At 31.1% G+C, this 16,240-nt stretch overlaps 1 protein-coding gene across 1 annotated transcript in view; it reads right to left on the minus strand.

Annotated features, from left to right (window-relative positions):
* LOC144967626 (sodium- and chloride-dependent GABA transporter ine-like) overlaps positions 1–16,240 on the minus strand; it is a 76,772-nt gene that overhangs the window by 7,753 nt on the left and 52,779 nt on the right. Inside the window, exons 5-10 of the mRNA XM_078905136.1 lie at positions 12,315–12,449; positions 10,540–10,643; positions 8,274–8,398; positions 5,006–5,118; positions 2,556–2,696; positions 386–485 (exon numbers count right to left, since the gene is read on the minus strand). Of these exons, the coding sequence (XP_078761262.1) occupies positions 386–485; positions 2,556–2,696; positions 5,006–5,118; positions 8,274–8,398; positions 10,540–10,643; positions 12,315–12,449 (718 nt within the window). The remainder of the gene's footprint in view (positions 1–385; positions 486–2,555; positions 2,697–5,005; positions 5,119–8,273; positions 8,399–10,539; positions 10,644–12,314; positions 12,450–16,240) is intronic.

A 16,240-nucleotide genomic window follows, 5' to 3' on the forward strand; every position in this document is an offset into this window, starting at 1 on the left:
AGTAGCGTCCCTTGATTGGACGTCACCTTACAGAGAGAGCGTCAAAATGGCTTTGCGCATGCGTCTCTCTTTCGGTGAAGTGTCTCATGCTGCACAACCAACATGACGTTCTCTCTCTAATAACTTTTCCGCTCGTGACTTCCAATCAAGGGACGCTACTCTTCCGCTAATCCCATTCCCTATTGAGCTTGTTTCAATATAGTGTCATGTACAAGGCATTGAAAGGAAAAATTATCCTATTTAGCCTTTTAAATGATAAGATAAGACTTTTCAAAATGTCTGTTAATAAATTGAAAGAATTGTTTACGTTCATCAGCTCTCCTCAGCTGGGGATTCTACTTAAGACCTGTTTAAGAAAACGCTCATGTAAAAAGTCCTCACATACCGTAAAACCAGGAAATGCCGATCACTTCAAAAAAGGCCAAAATCATCAGAGACAAGGCAGCAGCGTAGTAATCAATGAGGGAGAAGAAGTAAAATCCACCCTGAAATTGAGGCAAATAAATAATAATAACAATCATAATAATAATAATAATAATAATAATAATAATAATAATAATAATAATAATAATAATAATAATAATAATAATAATAATAATAATAATAATAATAATAATAATAATAATAATATTAATAATAATAATAACAATAATAATATTAATAATAAAAATCATCATCATCATAATAATAATCACAATAACAATAGCAATCATCATCATCATCATCATCATCATCATAATAATAATAATAATAATAATAATAATAATAATAATAACAATAATAATAATAATAATATAATAATAATAATAATAATAATAATAATAATAATAATAATAATATTAATAATAATAACAATAATAATATTAATAATAAAAATCATCATCATAATAATAATAGCAATCATCATCATCATCATAATCATCATCATCATCATCATCATCATCATCATCATAATAATAATAATAATAATAATAATAATAATAATAATAATAATAATAATAATATAATAATAATAATAATAATAATAATAATAATAATAATAATAACAATAATAATAACAAATAATAATAATAATAATAATAATAATAATAATAATAATAATAATAATAATAATAATAATAATAATAATAATAATAATAATAATAATAATAATAATAATAATAATAATAAATAATAATAATAATAATAATAATAATAATAATAATATAATAATAATAATAATAATAATAATAATAATAATAATAAATAATAATAAATAATTAATAATAATAATAATAATAATAATAATAATAATAATAATAATAATAATAATCATCATCATCATCAATCAATCATAATCATCATCATCATCATCATCATCATCATCATCATATCATCATCATCATCATCATCATCATCATCATCATCATCATCATCACATCATCATCATCATAATAATAATAATAATAATAATAATAATAATAATAATATTAACAATAATAATAATAACAATCATCATCAAAATGATCATCATATTAATAATAATAATAAAAATAAAAGAAGAAGAAGAAGAAGAAACTCTTCTACAGCACACAATATCCTAACTCAGTCATGTATCTAGGTAACAACAAGAGATGAAGTGAATAGAAAAGTGCCAGAAGACAATAGAGAATAAAAAATTTTCGCGGCGGTGAGGGGGTTTGAACCTGCGACCTTATTGGTATGACAACTCCGCCTGGCCGGTGAGAGCGTGACTCTACCGTATGAGCTATTCACGAATCCAAGAAAATTCGTATCACACTCAGGTCATTCATTACTAGAGCTCTCTCTCTCTCTCTCTCACCGACTACTGGAGACCGCGGGTCCATCACACAACCATCGCGAAGTTACCTGGCCAGCAGTTAAGCTTAATAGCCAATATTCTCAACACAAACATATAACATAGAAACAATTGAGACATTGACTATGCTCCGGTATATGGGGTGAATTTTTTAATTTAGAAAAGTGAGTGGAGCAGGCACTTATGTTGGTAACAACAAGAGATGAAGTGAATAGATAAGTGCCAGAAGACAATAGAGATTAAAAAATTGTTGCGGTGGTGATGGGGTTTGAACCTGCGACCTTATTGGTACGACAACTCCGCCTGGCCGGTGAGAGCGTGACTCTACTGTATGAGCTATCCACAAATCCAAGAAAATTCGTATCAAACTTCGCGATGGTTGTGTGTTGGACCCGCGGTCTCCAGTAGTCGGTGAGAGAGAGCTCTAGTAATGAATGACCTGAGTTTGATACAAATTTTCTTGGATTCGTTGATAGCTCATACGGTAGAGTCACCTTCTCACCGGCCAGGCGAAGTTGTCGTACCAATAAGGTCGCAGGTTCAAACCCCATCACCCCGCAAACATTTTTTATTCTCTATTGTCTTCTGGCACTTTTCTATTCACTTCATCTCTTGTTGTTACCAACATAAGTGCCTGCTCCACTCACTTTTCTGAATTAAAAAAATTAACCCCATGTATCTAGGTCTTGGCGATTTACACCAACACAAAAATGTACATCAACACAAATCATGTCACCTGTGTTATATTGGGAAGGCCGGCAAGGAATGAGATGAAGCAGACGATCAACACCAAAAATTCCTTCCTGCGTAGATATTTGCGGACAGTTTTACCAAAGTGATCCTGAATTGTCGTGACGATCACTTCAACAGATGCAAACTGGAGAGAAGTGAAAGGATGAAAGGCATTTTTTATCTTATTGCATTTAAAAATCTGTTTATTGTTTTTGTTTTTAAGGGTTTCACGGCACTTGGAATGAATTAAGGTCGTATCAGCGCCAGTAAAAAGGAAGAAAATGGGATAGTAATAAGTTCTAGAATTACAATTAAAGCAATCAAGAAAAGGTAAGACAAAGGGGAATTGGTTCAAATAGGAAACAGATGTAGATTCCAAGAGCACACTATCAAAATACTTAGTTTGAGATCTCCTAAAAGTCTCATTCAGACACAAGCACAGGTCCCCACTAAGAGGAATACAGTCAAATGATTACAAATCATAAATAATATGTAAACAAAACATAATACAGTGCAAAACAGAGACATGATTTACAAGGGAAAAAATATCATCTGCCAACACTAACTATACATTTGACTGTTTCCCTCTCAGCCAGGGTATCCGGCTAGGGTCAGGACAAAACCAAGTAATCATCATTCCAAGACAAAGACAGAAAGCAAGTTGGAAAACAGATATAAGGGGATAGAAGACACAGAAAGTACCTCCCTGCCAATTATGAGAGGCCAGGAACCCCATCCAGTACAAAATGTGTCTTTGTCCTATAGTTTAGTAGTCCTTTAGAGCCATAAGGCCCATGGAGCTGAGGTCTATCTAGGTTTCTACAGCGATAAAGAAACAATAGCAATTGCTTGTTACCCTTTGGAAAGGACTACTAGCCTATCGCAAAATATTCTCTGTTTGATCTAATTGGCCCAGCTACAAAATCACCGCTGGGTGGACAGGGGAGTCAGAAAAAATCTCAACATAACCCTAGATTGATTCCCAATCCCTTTGCATGAGAAGCAAGTGCTCTATCAACTGAGCTATTGAGACCCCCTTGGCCTACAATTTGGTATAATGCATATGTTGCTCCTCAAAGGATTGAAGAAGTAAAAATAATGACAAAATGAAATAGAAGCTTCCATTTAATTTACACAGAAAAATTATAGGAAAGTTTTGAGTTTCTGTTTTGTCAATGTTTTTGTTTATTCATAGAAGAACTAACAAAGATTTTAATTTTATAATATATTTGTTGATAAATATTTTTGACTTTTTAAAAATTGACCCTTTCCTCACCAACTAAACTGACCCTTTCCTCACCAACTACAAGAAAATCGTCACATTCCTTACTGTTCAATGAACATTTTCAGATTTGTTTTGCACATTACAAAATTCGAAGAAAATTGTTTGTTCATAGCCATAAGAACTAAATGCTGTTATCAAAGCTTGTTTTTCTGTACAAAATTATGTATGGCGTGACCTTATTGTCGCTGAGTTTGAGTGAGCTGCTATGTGGTCTTGTGGTATGACACTCGCTTTCGGATCGGAAGATCCTGGTTTCAAGCCTCACGGCGCATAGTTGACTCTTTACTCACATTCTCTCACCATACTCAGGTGTAAAATGAGTACCTGGCTGTTTACAGCGTTGTCTCTATCTGCAAAAAAACATTGTATTATCACCTAACAACCATCATGTCTCGTTCTTTATGTTACATGTTGCTGAAGGTCAAGGACCCTTTGTAAAGCACTTTGAGCAAATTTAGTGGATATTGCGCTATATAAAAGCTCGACTTTATAAAAGCTCAACTTTTAGTGTAAAAAAAAATCCATTTGAAATTTCTGGAAAAATCTTGAAATGGTCGGAAAAGAGAGAGTGAAAGCAACGACACTCCAAAATCATGAGCTTTTGTGTGGGGGCGTGTGTGGGGGTGTGCGTGTGAGAAAGAGAGAGTATGTATGGGTTTTCGAAACTGTTTTGAAACTTCATCTACATTTTAATGTTTATACATTATTATTGTATTAATGTATTTTTGCCCATCTATGCATTGTATTTTTAATTCCAAACATTTTAAACCAAATGACAAATTTATTTCTTGGACAATAAAGATAATAATTATTATTATAATTATTATTATCATCATCATCATCATCATCATCATCATCATCATCATCATCATCATCATCATCATCATCATATCATCATTATTATTATTATTATTATTTATTATTATTATTATTATTATTATTTATTATTATTATTATTATTATTATTACCATTATTATTATTATTATTATTATTATTATTATTATTATTATTATTATTATTATTATTATTATAATAATTATTATTATTAATATTATATTATATATTATTATTATTATTATTATTATCATTATTATATATTATTATTATTATTTTCATCATCATTATTATTATTATTATTATCATTATAAGTATGAGTCTTCTTCCACACCTGTGAGTCGATGCCAAGGCAGATGAGCATGAAGAAGAACAGGAAGGCAAAAAGCTGCGATGCCGGCATCGTGTTGAAAGCTTGAGGGTAAATGATGAATACTAGACCAGGACCTGTGAAGAAGAAAAAAAAAAGAAAAATGAAAAATATTAATACTCATATAGACATGTCAGAAGGATGAAATTGATTACTGGAAATATAGGAAATAATGGAGGAATGGTTCAGAGAGGCAAAAAAAAACGAAAGCAGACTTTTTTTTGACAAAATTCTATTTGCTGTATCCGAATTCATTATTAAATTCTTCACACTAAAAAAATAAATACACAAAGGAAAAATTAGTTTTTAAAATAATGACTAAAGGTAGGCACTCTCCCATGATGAAAATCTATAAGAATTAACTCATATTTATATCAATCTCCCCCCCCCCCCCCCCCCCAAACAAAAAAAAATCAAAGGAATGATGAATAACAGTCCTTAGATAAATGATCCTTCGCTTACTTATGGAACTATACTGGGTTGTTTCAGGACCCAAAGACTTAATCAAAATTCAAAATAAAGAGAACGATAAAATCTTAGTTTTAAGTTTTTCTTTTCCTTTCTTCATTTCTTTTCAATAATAGCAACAACAAAAAAACCAACATATTTATCTTTCTCATTAGAAAGATCTACATTTATTTCTAGTTTTCCAAATTGAATTTGTATAAGATTTTTCACTTGTTTTGTTTTTGTTTTGAGTTCAATAAAGCTTGGGATATAATGTACAGTAATTTAAGTATTGGGGAAAAAGCAAGAAGTAGGCTTGTGAAGAGGGGAGGCAGAAGAAGGATGAATGACAGAAGAAATCAACCGCAGTAGTGAGTCTACCACATAAAAAAACCCAAAAAGCACTTGACTCGATTAATTGCTATCATTTGATTCACTGCGACATAAAATCAAATTGTGATATGAGTAAACACGACTCAAAATACAATACATCCTTGCAAATTGTTGACTTTATTTAAATGGAAATTCAAAAAAAAAAAAAAATGAATTTGCAACTGATGCCAAAAATGTGACTCGCCATTGGGTTGTGATATAATTTCAAAAACAAATTTTATACAATAAATTTTTAAAAAACAAAAAAAAAAAAAAACATAAAAGAACTTACTAAAGCGTGTATGAAAATAAATTGAGAATGCATTGCAAAAATAACTTAGAGCAATTTATTTAAGTTAGTATATAAAGAATATTATATAAGTGGGTCACATGATTTCATTTTTGAATTAATTTAACGAATTAATTCAAATTAACCGGACTTAGAAGGACAAAATGTACAGTTTAATTTTCTACTGGTTGACAGTTAAAGCCCTTGGCATGTGGAGAAGGCAAGAGTATTTGACCAAAACATAATTAATAAAATAATTAATAAAATAATAATAATAATAATTAATAATAAAATAATAATAATAATAATAATAATAATAATAATAATAAATAATATAAAAATAATAATAATAATAATAATAATTAATAATATACAAATAATAATATAATAATAATAATAATAAAAATAATAATAAATAATAATAAAATAAAATAATAATATATAATAATAATAAATAATAATATAATAATAATAATAATAATAATATATAATAATAATAATAATAATAATAATAATAATAATATATAATATAATAATAATAATTAATAATAATAATATAATAATAATAATAATAATATATAATAATTAATAATAATAATATATAATAATAATAATAATATAATAATTAAATAATAATAATAATAATAATATAATATAATAATTAAATATCACACAAAGGGACCTGAATCGATCACGGCTGGAGTTGAGATTTTATTCTTGATCATTCTAGCATGTTAATGGTAGTTGAATAAAACTATTTATGTACATGCTCATTTTTAATACATTTTTCCAATTTTGAAAATTAGCAAAAAACTCTAGGATTGAGTGATGTAAGCTGTGACAGAGTAGCTCATTCTTACTGACTGCCTTTCATGTAGTTCTAAAGGGCTTAATGCTCAGTGCAAAGATATCAAGAAAAAAAAAATAAGAAAAAGAAAATTCCCTTTATTCCCAGACATCAGCCGCAGTGCAGTGGCGCAAAGTGAGCTAAGGCTAGGTGACGAGTAGTCGAACTCTGTACCTTTCGGGTGAGAAACAAAGACCAAACCGCTGAGCCCCGCTGCCCCATAATAGATTTATGAAATGTACAGTTGCATCTCTCTAATCCAGAACTCTACAATATGGATGTCTCCATTATCCCGACAGGTTGCCTGGGAAGACTGATTTTTCTCTTCTTTTTTCGTACATTTTAGGGACTGATTCCACTATCCGGATGTCTTTGTAATCCAGACAAAACGCTGAGAAAGGAGGTGTTCGGATTGGAGAGATGTGACTGTATTTAGATAGTATTGTGAATCCAAAACCTGGATGCATAAAAAAAATTTTTTTTTTAAAAGGAATAAAATAATTCTGGGGCAAAAAATTTACTTCCAAATAAAAAGCACAAAAGTATATAAATATATCAGAAAGTAAAAATAATATAAATAACACCCAAATAAATAATAATAATAATATAATAATAATAATAATAATAATAATAATAATAATAATAATAATAATAATAATAATAATAACAATAATAATAATAATAATAATAATAATAATAATAATAATAATAATAATAATAATAATAATAATAAAATAATAATAATAATAATAATAATAATAATAATAATAATAATAATAATAATAATAATAATAATAATATAATATATAATAATAATAATAATAATAATAATAATAATAAAATAATAATAATAATAATAATAATAATAATAATAATATAATATAATAATAATATAATAATAATAATAATAAAATAATAATAATGATAACAATAATAATAGTAATAATAATAATAATAATAATAATAATAATAATAATAATAATAATAATAATAATATAAAATAATAATAATATAATAATAATAAATAAATTAATCAATTAATTAAAATAAATAAAATAAATAAATAAATAAATAAATAAATAATAAATATAAATAAATAATAAATAAATAAATAAATAAATAATAATATAAATAAATAAATAAATAAATAAAAATAAATAATAAATAAATAAAATAAAGAGAATACTTGTATATTTATAAAAAATATTAGGTAATTCACAATAATATCCCTGAGCGGGGTCATGGCCACAAGAGATGGCATTTTGACCTCTGCTCACCTTCTTTCACCACATCTGCCACATCTTTGCCCTGGTTGAGAGCCAAATTGCCAAGGATGGAGAAAATGGCGAAGCCTGCCAGCAAACAGGTGGCTGCGTCTACAACAGCCAAGGTTAGGACGTCTCTGCAAATTGGAACATGGACATGAACGACGTAGACGACGACACACTGACCCAGCTTCAACTGTCTCCATTCTCAAAACGAGGCTGGACTCGACAAGGAAGTCTAGATCTATTTTTGTTTTTGAATAAGGTTGTCAATACTCCGAGGGTCCACGACACCTCAATCGGTAGAGCACTCGCTTCAAACGCCCAGGAACAGGGATTAATCCTGAGTGAAGAGATTTTTTCAAAGGCCCTTATGACCACTCGGTAGTGATTGGGTAACTGGATTTGATAGACTAGAGTCCTATCCAAAAGGTAGCAAACAATTGTTATTGTTCTTCTGTAGAAACCAGGATAAACCCCGCCTCCATGGACCTTAAGGCTCTGAAGAACAAGTACTATTTTCAATACAAGCCTATTTGCCCAGTTTCCATTATAAAAACAGGCTGGATTTGAGAAGGGAATCTACATCTATTTTGTCTTGTATAACATTATCAATATCTTCTACGTTCTTATGTCTGTTTCTGTTTTGTTTTGTTGTTTTTTTTTCACCCTCTGAAAGAATTATAAAGCTTACAAAATTACTGGTAGTCTTAAAAAAGTCTCCTTAACAAATAAATGGTTGACTCCAAAGCTATAATGAACTCTAGATGACATGTAGTTAGACCATCATGACATCAGTGATGAAAAGTTCTTTTAAAATTCTGGCATTGTTATAATATAAGCAAGGAGAAGATAGTTGAGTACTCATTTACACCTGAGTCAAGTTGAATGTAGTATGCATGTAAAACTTTTATTAAAACTCTGAATAACACAATAGTGTTTGTTGAATGTTGTTTATTGAATGTTGCATCAATTCATTCATCCATTTTTCGATACAAACATGATATGTCTCTTCCACTTCATTCTCCGTTTAAATTAGATCTCATAAGATCTCGATTGTACCATTTGATATGATCACAGGTCTACTTAGAGAAAGCTTGGATATTATTTCTTCTCAACCATCAAAACAAAAAAAGGGACACATCAATCAAAGGATAAGAGAAGAGGTAGGGAAAATGCAACTTAAAAAAAATAACAATAAATTAAACGTCAATAACGAAAGGTGCAGCACTGGAAATGCATATTTTACATTTTGTTGTTTTGTTTTTTTAACGAGGGATCATAACAGTCGAACAATTTTGGAACTCTTCAAGTAAAGAGTAATTTCAAAGGTGAAGACGACTCTATTACGTTTTTCAAGAAATCTAACAAATTACTGATAGTATCCAGAAAAAGATTCCCTACCAAATCCAATGTACATCACTCACTTTTAAGATATGAATTTTTAGTTTTATAAGAATGAGTAAGTTAGAATGAATTCTTAGAAGTAGGTTTTAAATCAAGAGTTTTTTTTAGCCATTACGTTTTTGTGTTTAATTCAACATAAATTTGCTTCAGCCTTTTCATTCACAGATGTTTTTTTTTTAATTTGGGGGTTATCCTGAGCTCACTTGGTAGAGCACTTGCTTCACATGCAAAGGAACCGAGATCAATCCTGGGTGAAGTCAAGATATTTTTTCTGACACCCTGCACACCTAGCAGTGATTGAGTAACTGGGTCTGTTAGATTTGGCAGAAAGTACTTTGTAACAGGCTGACGTCCTATCCAACGGGTAGCAAGCTTTTACTTTTTCCATTTCAGGTCATAGAAAACATAATTAACATTTACTCCATGGACCTAATGGTTCTGACAGTCTATTTTTTTTTCTAGTTTTTTTTTTTGTTTGTTTTTTTTTTGTTTTGGTATTTCCTTATAGACTCATTCCATCAAGAATAATGAAACGTGATAAAAACAAACGTTTAAAATACTTACCAGATAACTAGAGACTGTACAGAAGAAAAAAAACCCCGTTTATAATCCTATACATGTTTACTATAACGGGCCAATTCAAATTCATATCTGATACAAATTCCTATAACAAAAAAAATTACTTTATAATGCTTTCGAAAATGAAATCCATTTACAAAATAGAAGCCATGTTGAGATGAAAAAAATCAGGGAAATCTCTTTATGTCAATAGATATGTTGATAACTTTAAGTTTTATGTTACTATTTAATCTCTCAGGTATGGCTTGAGACTAATAAACACGTGCAAATGTTCAAGATAATGTATCATCACCTTAAAATGTTGTTGTTGAACTTGTTGTAGCTTGACATGGTGATGAGCCCACCGAATGCCACTCCCAAGGAGTTAAAATTCTGGGCCGCAGCATTCACCCATACCTAAAACAGACCAAAACAATAATTTGTAGAGTTAGTGCAATTGTTCAAAACAAAGGAGTTATTAATAAACATATATCGTCACAATCATCTTCAATCACTATTGGAAAATTCCTCTCCACAATCAATTTTGGTAAAGGCTACTTCTGCCCAAATAAAGCTTCTGGTTTAGGCTTCAGAAAGCAATATAAGCTGGAAGTGGATGGTGAAAATGCAGCTTTCTTCCCTTTTCAATGAGACGAGATTCTGCAAAAATAAAAAAAAACTGCTTAAACCGCTTAACAAAAAGGCAGAATGTGGAACAAAAAAAAAAAAGCATAAAAGTATAATTGGATTTGAAAAGCATAAAAACACGCCTTTTTTGGCGCACAGTTGGCAGCTTTGTTGACCTCAGTCAGAGCAAAGGCCGATAATGATAATGACGCTTCTACAAAGGCCAATAATGACGCTTCTCCATTTGACTCGTCCTTCGGGTGTCTTCTCCAACTGCTTCCGCATTTATCCACCCTCAATAATATTCATGGTCTTCATTTTAGCCATATAGTTTTGACAACAAATTAAATGTCCAGTATTAAAGTCACTGTACCATTCCCAACATGTTAAAGGGAAACAAACACGACCTTTTTAAAATGTGCAGCAATTCATTGTCTTGATTATGTCCCTTGTTTGGTTCAATAAAACTACAGTGCAACCTCGATATAACGACATCGTCGGGACCGGGAAAACGTGTCGTTATAGAGGGATGTCGTTACAGAGAGGTTTCCTATGTGTGTATATCAGGAGGTGTTTTGGGTCTTGTGTAGTGAATGTATACTTTTTCATTTTCCCTCTGTAGTTTATCCGGGCTTGGGACCGGCAATGAATGGAGAGTGGACAAAGGATTTTTAAACAGTCCAGTGTTGACCTGTCACAGGCATTCATTGGGTGAAAGGCGAGCCTTCTGATTGGTGAAAGGCGAGCCTTCTGATTGGCTGCGGTGTTGTACAAATGTGACTATTGATTGGCTGAAAAAGAAGCGTTTTCATTGGCTACAATAAGAACTAGCTCTGGGCTTATTACGAGTAGACAACATACATAGAATGGAAGATACCACTTGTAATAGTTACGAACAATTTCATGGTAGACAAACACCTTCAAGGTTTGTCGGACCAGAAATGTCGTTATACAGGGGTTTTTGCTGAAATGTACGTCGCTATATAGGGGTTTTTATTACTAATGATATATAGTAAAATAAAATGGGACCTGAGTACCATGTCGTTATACAGGGAATGTCGCTATAACGGATGTCGTTACATCGGGGTTGCACTGTATAGTACCTGTTAGTTGTGTATTTTGTTCAGGCTGAATTTCTTTCAAATTATTATTTCTTCATCATCTTTGTAATCCTCATCATCATCATCATCATCATCATCATCATCATCATCATCATCATCATCATCATCATCTCCATCATCATCATCATCATCATCATCATCATCATCATCATCATCATCATCTCCATCATCATCATCATCATCATCACCATCATCATCATCATGATCATCAATAACCATCCCAGGATGCATACTAATACTATACACATATTCAATAAGTTGGGTATTTATAAAACAATACATAAAGAGCACCACACACAACAGGCCACACACACACACACACACACACACACACACACACCTTGGCGTCCAGCAACAAGTGCCATCTTGGTTTAATGAAGAAATCAATGCCAGCTTCCGATCCAGGCAGTGTGACCCCTCTCACGAGTAGAATAGTGAGGACGACATACGGAAATGTGGCCGTGAAATAGACAACCTGGCAGCAAAATAAAGACAGTCATAAGTAAATATCATTTAAAAATATATAATTATAATGTTGAATGGAATAAATGAAAATGTAGGCTACACTCTGGAATACCCCCCCCCCCCCCCCAAAAAAAAAAAACAAACAAACAACTAACCAGAAAATGCAACTGCAGAAATAAAGAACATTGCCCGCTAAACAAACAATGCTTAGAATCAAGTTTAATTTACCAAGCCACAGTCACAGAAACTAAAACAAACAAGCAAGAAAAATATGTAGGACTAACAGAAAATAATTTCAAAACAAGATACAACCTCCACACCTCAACATTTAGAAACACTAACAAAAAAACATCCACAAAACTCACGAACATATTTGGAAATTAAAGACAACAAACTAGACCACAACATTTCATGGAAAATTTTATCTAAAGCAACAGGATACACACCAACATCAAAACAATGTAGCTTATGCCTGGAAGAGAAATATACTATAATCAAACACCCTCATGAAGCCACACTCAACACGAAAAGTGAGATGTACGGAACGTGTCCACATCGGCGGAAATTCTTGTTAATTAACTTTAAACCGAACCACTTCAAGAAACAACAACAGTCAACAAAACAACTCAGTCCTGACGATGGCAAATTAAGCCTGAAACATTAATGTAGACTGTCTCAAACATTGTGGTAAATATTTTAAAAAATATATATATATATATATATATATATATATATATAATATATATATATATAATATATATATATATAATATATATATATAATATATATATATATATATATATATTATATATACATACCATTTATATATATAAATATATATGTTTACCTTCTACAGTGTTTATCCAGATTCTGGTGTTAAACATTATTGAAGTAGAAGTAAATAATCACGCACTTTTATTGTGTTTTTTTATAATTATATATATTATATTATTATATAATATATAATATATTATTAATATATGATTATATATATATATATGTTTTAAGTGACAACGTTCTACGAGTACATATTAAAGATGATGATGATGATGATGAGGTGATGATGAGATGAATGATGAATGATGATGATGATGATGATGATGATGAAGGTTAATGATGATGATGATGATGATGATGATGATGATGATTGATGATATGATGATGATATGATGATATGGATGATATATGAGATGATGATGATGAATGATGATGATGATGATGATGATTGATAGATGATATAATGATGATGATTATAATAAATGAGATTGATAATGACAACGACGCCAATCGCCTACCTTCCCCGTTGATTTCGGCCCTTTCCAAATACAGAAGTAGACGAGCACCCAGCACAACAGCAGAATGAGGAGGAGTTCCCATCGGAGGCCACCTGCATCTCCAATGCCATCGGATCGCTGAGGAGATTCTCACTGAAAAAATAGCGACATACCGTCATGGGACCTGATTATGTGTAGAGTAAGTGTAATAAATAAGCAGAATAAAATTTAATTATGAACATTGATACATGGCAATGCCAATACAAAGACTTAGCACGTTCAATGAAGACAGAATGAATTCATTTTTTTTTTTTCCAATTTTCGCTTTAATAAAAAGATAATTTTAATCAATCCGTTCATCCGAACACCATACCGTTGTATAAAATGGGTCACATATATTATATTGCCCTTCTACTGCAATGGGAGATCGCGGAAATGGACCTCTAAAAACACGTGGATTTCCGTGGATTCGCGGAAAAGTATCATCACTGTATTTGGAAAGAATCGTGATAATATCCTGGATAGAAAGAGTGAAGTTTTGGACAAAGCGGACATAGGTGACCCTCCGCCTCGAAACGGTATTAAGTCGGATTCTTCAATTTTGGGTTTTTGGTACCCAATCATTGCTTATTTTATGCTTTAAAATTTGATATCAAATTGATAAAGTTCGGATTATTCATTGCCGAGATATGATCGTTTCAATTAGGGAATGTGTAAAAACCAAGTTCTGAGAAAATCGACTTTGAAGTGAGGCACCGTTTTCATGCAGTCAAATCAATGGGCAAAGATAACTCCTTAGATACGGGCATTGAAACTTTGACGAGAATAGTAAAATTTGCAGAGACGCCAATTTTCAATTTGACTCACATGTATTTCAGACACCACTCGGAGGATTTCAATGCCAAAGAGGAATTTCCCCACAAAAAAGTGAATTGGGACGGTATTTGGTATTGTGTTTAAATATTGTATAGAAACTGGTTAGAAACTATATTATGATATATAAAACATATTGCAGAATACAACCCCAAAGTTTCCTTATTTCCAATGAAGTAAAGCTCCAAAACCTAATGGTAGTGATTGTATAATGGTGGTAGTGAGGATGTGGTGTTGGTGGTTGTAGTAGTAATAGGAGTAGTAGTAGTAGTAGTAGTAGTAGTAGTAAGTAGTAGTAGTAGATAGTAGTAGTAGTAGTAGTACAGTAGCGGTAGTAGTGATGAATACGAAGTGATTATGGCTGTAGTTGCAGTAGTAGTAGTAGTAGTAGTAGTAGTAGTATAATAGTAGTAGTAGTAGTAGTAGTAGTAGTAGTAGTATTGTAGTATAGTAATAGTAGTAGTATAGTAAGTAGTATAGTAGTAGTAGTATAGTAAGTAGTAGTAGTAGTAGTAGTAAGTAGTAGTAGTATAGTAGTAGTAGTGATGATGATGTGGTGGGGTGGTGGTTCTAGTTGTAGTAGTGGCAGTAGTTGTAGCATGGGTGAAAGTTAACGGGGATCAATTTGCCTGAAAGACAGACTGGTGAAGCCGGTTTGCCTGAAAAAGATGTTAATTTAATTTTTTTTTTTTTTTTTTTTTTTTTTGCGATTCTACGACTCGCAGGTTGAGTGCCAACCTTTCCAGAGTGAAAAGTAATTTAATTCTATGGCCCTAAATGTGTTTTATTTTAAAAGCAAAAAGAAAAAAGCATTTAGTCTGCATGATTGAAAACAAAATTTATATACAAGCTAAACACCAAACCCAAAGCAAAATAATCTTCATAATTTAAACACTCATTCAAAGCAATCTCTAATGATTACAGTATTACCTGGTTTATGGAGACACCAAGATAAGCCATCACTTTAAATTTGTATAGTAAAAGGATCAGAAATTGCAATACCAAGGGCTATTTCAATTCGAAACACCCCAAAGAAAGTATCAAGAGACCCCAACCATGGTACTATTTTGATGCTAGTGTTGGTATAGGTTGTAGTATTGATGATGCTTGTGGTCGTGGTGATAATGATGATGATGTGGTGGTATGGTTGTGGCAGTGTCAAAGCTGTGATGGTGGTTGTAGCACTGGTGACAACAACTACTACTACTATACTACTTTTGGTTCAAATATGGGAAATACCCACCTATGTGATATACAAGTTTGAATACCCTAAAAATAGTCTTAGTGCATTTTTTAAAAACCTACAGCGTTCTTACAGCTCTTACAGCTCCCCCATTTTATAATAAATAATTTAAAAAAATTAGACTCATACAAAATATTAAAGAAATGTTTTTATAAATGTAAACAATCAAAATAAAGTACTTTCAGTTGTATTAAAAGGGAAATAACCCATTTAGTTTACGTTTATTGACAATGCAGTCCTTGATTGAAGGCTTCATTGTCAAAGATGTTGGTCCTATTTTATTGTCACTTGACAAGTTTATTTAACAAGAATTTGAAGCTTAAATGAGATCTGAGACCATTTGAAATAAAATACTTATATGCATAATTCAATAAAACTTCAAAAGGGGTGTGAAAGGTCTAGTGAAAACCA

The sequence above is a fragment of the Berghia stephanieae genome, chromosome 3 (genome assembly GCF_034508935.2).
Source record: "Berghia stephanieae isolate SIO BIC M18660-M18661 chromosome 3, UCSD_Bste_1.3, whole genome shotgun sequence".
NCBI classification, from domain to species: domain Eukaryota; kingdom Metazoa; phylum Mollusca; class Gastropoda; order Nudibranchia; family Aeolidiidae; genus Berghia; species Berghia stephanieae.